This window comes from Argentina anserina, chromosome 6 (genome assembly GCF_933775445.1).
Source record: "Argentina anserina chromosome 6, drPotAnse1.1, whole genome shotgun sequence".
Classification (NCBI taxonomy): domain Eukaryota; kingdom Viridiplantae; phylum Streptophyta; class Magnoliopsida; order Rosales; family Rosaceae; genus Argentina; species Argentina anserina.
In genome coordinates this window covers 29,633,636-29,641,865 of record NC_065877.1, presented here as the reverse complement: position 1 = coordinate 29,641,865, position 8,230 = coordinate 29,633,636, and the positions used below count along the sequence as shown (strand labels likewise).

General features: G+C 39.3%; 2 protein-coding genes across 3 annotated transcripts; one reads left to right on the top strand and one right to left on the bottom strand.

Annotated features, from left to right (window-relative positions):
• Positions 1-1,114: 1,114 nt before the first annotated feature.
• LOC126797241 (disease resistance RPP13-like protein 4) lies at positions 1,115-3,004 on the top strand. The gene has a single exon (XM_050523901.1). It carries the CDS (start codon positions 1,115-1,117, stop codon positions 3,002-3,004), a length of 1,890 nt encoding a protein of 629 aa, XP_050379858.1.
• Positions 3,005-4,179: 1,175 nt separating this feature from the next.
• Positions 4,180-7,916, bottom strand: LOC126799118 (uncharacterized). Of its 2 annotated transcripts, XM_050526242.1 has the most exons (3): positions 7,852-7,916; positions 7,136-7,278; positions 4,180-6,845 (listed from the first exon to the last, which is right to left on the bottom strand). In XM_050526242.1, the coding sequence occupies exon 3, from the start codon at positions 6,808-6,810 to the stop codon at positions 4,336-4,338; it is 2,475 nt and encodes an 824-aa protein (XP_050382199.1). In that variant the 5' UTR covers positions 6,811-6,845; positions 7,136-7,278; positions 7,852-7,916; the 3' UTR covers positions 4,180-4,335. The 2 variants fall into 2 exon arrangements, with proteins under 2 accessions (XP_050382199.1, XP_050382198.1); XM_050526241.1 differs by lacking the exon at positions 7,852-7,916 and having other exon boundaries at positions 7,136-7,402.
• Between the last annotated feature and the right edge of the window lie 314 nt (positions 7,917-8,230).

Sequence of the window (8,230 nt, the reverse complement as noted above, 5' to 3'; positions counted from 1 at the left end):
CATATGTTGCATATGTAGTAAGTGTGGCAAGCCAGTTCATGCATAATCCGAGTGAGGATCATATGAATTCTGTTGTGAGAATTTTAAGGTACTTGAAATCAGCTCCAAGAAAAGGAGTGATTTTTCTAAACACAACAATGTTTTTGACGTTTGTGGCTTTACAGATGCAAATTGGGCTGGAAGTATCACAGACAGAAGATCGACATCATGTTACTTTACCTTTGTAGAAGGTAATTTGGTTACATAGAAAAGCAAGAAACAAAAGGTTGTGGGACGGTCTAGTGCGGAAGCTGAGTATAGAGGTATGGCTCATGGTCTGTGTTAGTTACTTTGGCTGAGACATATGTATGTGATTTAGGTGTCAAACCAAAACCTACTATGAAATTGTATTGTGAGAACCGGGCAACAATTGATATTTCACAGAATCTGGTACAACATGATCGCACTAAATATGTTGAGGTTGATCGTCACTTCATAAAAGAAAAATTTGATGTCAATATTATCAATTTTTCTTTTGTTCCTACAGAAAACCAGCTGACAGATATATTAACTAAAATTGTTTCGAAAAAAAGCCTTTTATGACTCGCTTGTCAAGTTTGGCATGATTGATGTGTATGCACCAACTTGAGGGGAAGTGTTAGCTCAACAACTTCTTGACTTATGGACATTATGTATTTATGTAATTGTAATAATTGATTTTTGTGTTAAGTGTTCATATTAGATAATTCTTATAAATATACAACATTTGAAAAATTCATCCATTATATATGATTTAACAGAGACCTCAATAACTCTGCCACAAAGTTTCTAGAGTCGATCGTTTGATTGTTAGTTGGATAATGATCAAATGAGCTCGTGAAAATTCAAGGTCTCCACCGAACTATCATTGAAGAAAATCCATCAAAAAACTATCATTGAAGAAAATAATATAAATTAGGTCGATCAGGACAATGAGCTGTCTCACTCTTACAGATGCTCATATATTTTTCTCGACTTGCGATGGGATGATGGTTGACTTCAACTAGGCCTCTGCAATCTCCATGCTCTGTTTTCATCCATCTCTTCAATCTTCATAGCTGAAACTGTCTGCAACACTTGTTTACATTTCCAAACAATGTCTACTTCATCATCCAAAGACGCAGAGAAATGCATCCCCAAGTTGCTGGTTCGTCTCAGCGAAGCCCGGAAGGCGGCCAACACCGACGACCCGGCGGCTCAAAACAGCTTCCAAAGAATCCATGAAGAGCTTGAGATCATGCAGAACATGCTACTCCTACCCAGAGCCAAACAGTGGGAGCAAACTCTCTCAGACCAATTCAACGCCTTGGAACGCCGTCTCGACAAGTTCATCTTGGGATCCCAAGACGGCGAGGCCATGACCAGCGTGGCCATCAACCGCGTGCTTGATCCCATTTTCGAAAACGTCGAAAACATCAAGCTCGCTATTCCTCTTGTCGAGTCCATGCCTTCGTTTCAACATGTTCAGGAGTCATGGACGCGTTCTTCTCAGAGTCATCAAGTAGCGCAGAAGAAGTCACAGGTGTGGTCTCAACTTGACGTGGAGTATGGTCTGTACGAGAGTGCAGCCATGAATAGTATAAAGCTGAGCTATGATCGTTTAGAGAGCATCGAGCTGAAGATGTGCTGTCTATCTCTTTCGATCTTTCCTGAGGGTTCTGTGATAAAGAAGAGGCCTCTGATTTACTTCTGGATTGGCCAGGGTTTCGTTACAAGAACACAAGACGAGACAGCAGAGGAGGCAGGCGAAGAAGTCTTCAGAAAGCTCATGACATGCAACTTGATTCAACCACATGTGAATGCTTCCAGTATATTTGTGAATAATTGTACAATGCATCCTTGGATTCATCGCATGTTGATGTTCTTGGCTCATGAAGCCGAGCTTTTCGACTTCAGTTCAAGATTGCCATTCAAGGAAACTCTGAAGTCTAGTTTGGGTGTTTGCTTAACTTTTGATAAGCCAGTTCCTGAGTTACCTCCAGCTGGTTTCGACAATGTAATACCTATGGTCTTCAATGTGAGTGCCCAATATCTGGTACTAAAACCAGAATGGTTGATAGGGTTGAAGACACTCACGGTTCTTCAGCTGGGGAGATGGCAGAACTCGACTTCTCATCACATTGAAGTGGATGATGAAGCATTTCTAGATGGATTAGGATCTCTGAAGCACTTGAAGTATTTTAGCCTCCGCGGAATGTCAACAATTGCCAAGCTCCCTTCTGCTCTCCTTAAGCTTATCAGCCTTGAAATTTTGGACCTAAGAGCATGTCACAACTTGGAGATGTTGCCTTCGGATATCTCATCGTTGAGGATGCTCACACATTTGGATGTGTCAGAGTGTTACTTGCTTGACAATATGCCAAAGGGGATTGACAAACTCTCTAGCCTAGAAGTTCTGGAAGGTTATGTGATAGGAGGACCAAAAAGAACTCCCTGCAGAGTTGGTGATCTAGCCAAGCTGAAGAAATTAAAGCGGCTCAGCATACACATGGGAAATGAAGCTGTAGTTAAGGAGGGGGAGTTGGAAGAGTTGGAGAATTTTCAATCTCTTCACCGCCTCAAGATATCATGGGGAGTGGTTGCTCCAAAGTTGAGGGAAAAAGTTTCTCAACAGTCCTTGAAACTTTCATTTCCACCCAATTTAGAAAAGTTGGAACTTCAAGGCATCCCATTAGGACATGCACCTGAATGGTTGAAGCCTAGCAAATTGAAGAAGTTAAAGAAACTCTATATTAGGGGTGGAAGGCTTGATATTTTGAATCACAAGGAGACTGAAGAGTGGAAAGTTGAAGTCTTGCGTCTCAAGTACTTGAAGAAATTGGAAATAGGATTTCAACAGTTGCTGGAAGAGTTTCCAAATCTGCGGTACTTGGAGAAAATTGACTGCCATATGATTGAAGGGAACACATATGATAAAGACATTGTTTGGAGCAAAGTGGAAGGCGATATATCAGATAGGTATATCGATGCTAAGAAAGAAAGTTAGTCGAATACCTGTACTTCTCAGTAGTGATTTGAATGTTTCTTCTGCTTTTTTCACCATTGTTTGCAATATTTCCTGTCATCTATAGTACATGCTGGATCGTATTTGCTGATTATGGCCAAAGATATATGTAAATGTTATTGACTTCAAATGATGTTTGTATCAAGTATATCAAGACAATGGACCAGCTAGAGTTCCAGTCCTTCATTTTCAATACCAGAAATAGGTACTTCCAAAAGTAAATATATGTTAATCTGAAAGAGAGAAATGGTTAGATAACTTCTGATGTTCTTAGCTCTGTCCTACTTATTTCAAGATAAATTACAACACTGATAAAGGTTAATCATGTGAGAGGCATAGAAGATCAAGCTAAGAAATTTGTAATTTATCGGACGATGAGAGCCAAATCCATGGCAACCTGGATGATCATCACTTAGTAGTATCCACATATATGATCTTTCTTGTTCTTCTGTCATTTTGCACTGAAGTGTGTACAGTACAGACTAGAGAATAGCAATTATTAGTCAGAAGAAGTAAACAGTCACTTAGTAACCTCCTTGTTTCTCTATCTGTATATCTGCTACATTGTATTTCTTAGTTTCCTGTATATCTTTTCTCTTTACTGGAATATAACTTACAACAAAACTAAATTTGTGTAAAAACCCTGCAAAAATTCAACTATGAAAACTAAAAACACTTGAACAGCGACAACCAAATTTCGTATTCATGAACTGTGATTCTGTGAAGGTCTTCCTTTACTTGTTATTATCTCACTCCACTGCAGACTGTTTTATTTATTGTATTAGGCAAAATTTATTAGTAACATGCAAAACAGCTGTCCGTTGACTACCAACGTGAATAAAACAAATGCAAATTTCTTGTTTAGCTATTAGGTGGAGTATTTTAATTATTATTATTATTTAGTTTATAGAGTTATGAAAGAAGCATTTGGCTAATCTGCCTACAAGTCCTAAACTGTTAGTCAAAATTTATGGCTTATTAGATAATCTTCAACAGGCCAGATTCTTCAAATCAGAAAACGATCATGCTGATATTATTACTGTCTTCCCAATGAGGTCTGCATCAATTGACTGCAAATTCATGCTCTAATACCTCTCGAAGCAGCCCCTATATATATGAATGAAAAAGGAAGTAGGTTTTTAAAAGAGATCGAAAGCAAGAGTAGATGCAATTAAAACAGTAAAGATACAAGTACCAAACAACAGAATGTGTATGCAACTATGCATCAGTAAAGAAAAAACTTTGTTCACAACTATTCTGGGATTACAAGGAGATCACAACTACTTGGTACATAATTCAAAACGCAGATACATTTACTTTCCCACAACAAGTTTGGCTCTAGCGTGGCCCTCGTTTATTTGGAACTGCTCCCCTATGCCAAAATGAGCCATCAATAACCAAATAAAAGTGACAAGCTCACCACCTTTACACAACAATTGAGCATGGTCATTTGCTCTGCAATGCCCTGCAGCAAATGACAGCAATTCTACCCACACTTCACTTATAAGATCCCATTTATTTTCCTTCAACACCTGCAACTCTTTGGCTAGAATGCATGCATCAAACAGTACTGATTTACTTCTATCCCCTTTGACATTAATAGGTTTGACATCAGTATTTACATCAAGGAGTCTTTTACAAGCCTCTTTCACTTCGGATCTCAAATCCCTTCTGCTGAAGAACTTTTTTGCTTCTTCACATGTATCCCTGAATCTTATTTGTCCAATTCCTGGTACAGAAGACATCAGAGTAGGCTGCATAACTAAGAGATATAACATGTAATCAGACAATGTCTTGCTGTATTCTTTTCTGTTACCGAAATAATGGATACTATCATCACTATCATCATCATCAGCAGCAGCACCAACACATTCATCAGGTTTTAGATGATCACCAGCATTTCGACATGAAACAAGTTGTCGACAATAATTGACCATGGCCTCCCCAAGCCCCCTTATTGCTCCTTTCAATCTCTTGACAAAATCTAGACCTATACGTAATGGTCTTGAAAGTTTTGAGAAGAAACTGTTGATTCTGCCACTAGTAGAAACAGGCTCACCAGCATTACCACCACCATTATCATCACTAGCCTCTTTGTAATCTTCCATGTTATAGCAAAACTCAGTAGCAATGTGCCATAGTAGAATGCTTTGGTCATAATCAACATCAACAACATAAGACAATAACTTACTGATCACCATGTTTTTGTCCACGGTACTATCCCAATAGCTATCTCGGAGAGTCCAATCACTATCTTGGAGAACCCACTCACCTCTGGCAGAACATATTTTCTTTGCAGTTTCAGGATCATCTGCCAGCAGAGATTTACTTTTCACCACTTTGAAAATGAAATCCCATAAATCTTTCTTTAGTGGCTTGCTGGACCTGTATTTCATCCTATCTCGAAGATCCTTAAGACCCAATAAGTCGATGATTTTAATGTATACAATGCCAAAGTAGTCCAAAATTCCAGGGGAAAGTTTTGGATATTCCTCAAGGGAATATTGTATCAAGTTGAATGCAGACACAGACTCATACCATCTCCGAAACAGAAGCTCTCTAGTCCACTCCAAACACTTGGTTGGTTTGGAAATCGGAGCTTGATAACTGTCATTTTTTGTGCTTGTATACCACCTTGATCTCTTAAGATGGAGATACTTTCCTAGAATAGCAGCGGCTATGCAAGAGTCTTGCCAAGACTTATTCAGGGCTGCTACAGTCCAATCAGAGAATAGAACCATGAAGGCAGATAATGTATCCAGGCCTATGGCACCAAACAGCAATCCATATGTAATCCGAACATCATACCTTTGCAAACCCTCTTTCTCTAATTTATAAAAGAAAACAAGAGCTGCAGAAACCGCACCTAAGGATATAGCCCGGAAGAAGTATCCTAGCTTAGAATGCACCACAACCACCTTGGTAAAGAGAGCTTCATATATAAAGTTGAGCTCGACCGCAATTAACTTGAAAGCTTCTTCTGAGGTTCTCTCATGAAAAATCACACGGCTCTCATACCGCTCATGGAAGCTAAAAATGAGATCTACAATAAGACCCTTGAAGATTTGGAAGAAGTGATGAGCATGTCGTACCACTGCAATGTCATTCTCCAAGTCACCTTTTTCAATCACATAACTCAATGTCCTGGACTCTTTGCTGCGTTCTGCTGTGAGTTCAATATGAGTTGGAAGTTGAGCCTCTAATTTTGAGGAGTATTCTTCCATGAGCTTGGCATAATTGGGTCCAGCATCAGGCTTCTTAAGCATGGATTCCTTGAAGTTATCTAAGCTTGCAAGATACAAAGCGCGTGTTCTCTCCGCATACTTGATGATTCCAGCAACAAAAAGTAGGCTTGTTGGGAGCCAAAGCTTATTGGGGAGTGATTGAAGGAAGATATAAACAGAAGCTATGACCTGGAATACAAGGCCAAGCAAGTGCCTTAGCCACAAGGTATTATCTTCCAGAGCAAAAGCAGTGATGGTGTCTGGACCGCCAAGGTGTAACAAAAGAAAGGGAGCCCAAAACACCAGAAGATCACTGGCCTCATCCGAAACTGAACTGTCGCCTTGGCTGTTGGAGATCAATCCAACTGAAAAGTTAGCAGCCCAATCAGCGAGTAAGTATGCTGACCAGATGACCGTGGTTAGCCATGTGTTGGGTGTTCTCTTTCTGAATGGTGCAAAGAGAATTAAAATGGTCTGCAATGAGAGGCTTAAGAGGACAAAGCTCCGGAGATTCCACTTTTCCCATACATTCCTAACGCGGTCAGGAATGATAGTTACCCCCATAGTCTTTCTGGGTGATCTCCTCTTGTTATATACCCCTAGATAACAATATGCATAGGTGATCAGTTTCTACTTCTTACAAGTTATCAATGATGCAGAAGATACATGTGATTATTTACTTATGCAGTCATGATATTAACTATCTACTACTAGACTACTAAAGATCCCTGATGACCTCTATCATTGATAATACTACCAGACTACCATAGGATCCCTGATGACCTCAACAAACAAAGACAATTCAACCAACAATTTGCTCAACCTCAATGAAGCAATACGTAGAACAAAGCAAAATTCGAAGATAGTGAAGGAAAGTAAGAAAACATACACAATCAAGTTGCAGCAAATGATTAATGATAGTGTGCTCGATTATATATCGATATGATACTTCTCATATCTGAAAGCCAAGCCAGATCGCCAGGAGTCAACTGTAAGAGTCCATCCCTCTGCGAGACTATATCTCCACCAGAACTGAAACAAAACTCAATTAATCGAGCAACCTCAAAGTAGGTAAAAATTAAATGAAAGTTTACTCGATATAATATATTATGGCATTGACTACTTAACTAATAATAGTTCCAGCTTCCAGGATGCCTCCGTTTACTAGTAGCTAGGCACCTCATAAATTATTCCAGAAATGCAAAACAAGAAAACCATTCCGGGAAGCCAACTTCAACTTATTTTAATGAATTGGTTGCATATGGTTAAACAAGCATTTCTAGCCAACTTACTTTCTACCTTCTCTCACAACTTCGGCTAGTAGCCTCAAAACAGTTAGCATACCCCAATCAGAAACATAATATTTTTCCGATCTTGGTTACATATGGAATTTTGATTGAAGCTAATTAGCAGAAATTGATTCCTCAACTGCCAGCTGACATTCAACACATATAAGTGTTTCCACAAACACCTTCTATTCAAGATCATTGATTTTTATGAGAAAAGTTTAAACCCTAACGCAAAGATGGAGCCAAGAAGGCCGATATCATATAAAGCAACAACAGACGAAATGAAATGATTGAACAATAAACCAAACCCAAGAACCTGTGGAGAATTCTTAGCCGACAGCTGGACAGGCTCCTCATCGTTCTCAACTCTACTGATACTCTGATAGACTCCTCATCAGTTTGAAAGCCAGTGATTACCCTCCGACGTGACTGAAAAAGATGACGTCTTTTTCTCATGCGCCGAGCCTTAGAAACTTTTATCAATTGTCAATGCGGACATCTTTATGTCACCTATTGACTTTTATCATGCGCCGGGCCTTAGAACCATTGATCAATCGTCAATGGGGACATAAAGATATTTTTCTCATGCTTCGGGTCATAGAAAGTTGAAACCATTGATCAATCGTCAATGGGGATAGAAATATTAGGGCTGGATTGGTTGGTATACCAGTCTTAATGTTCTAATATCATATACC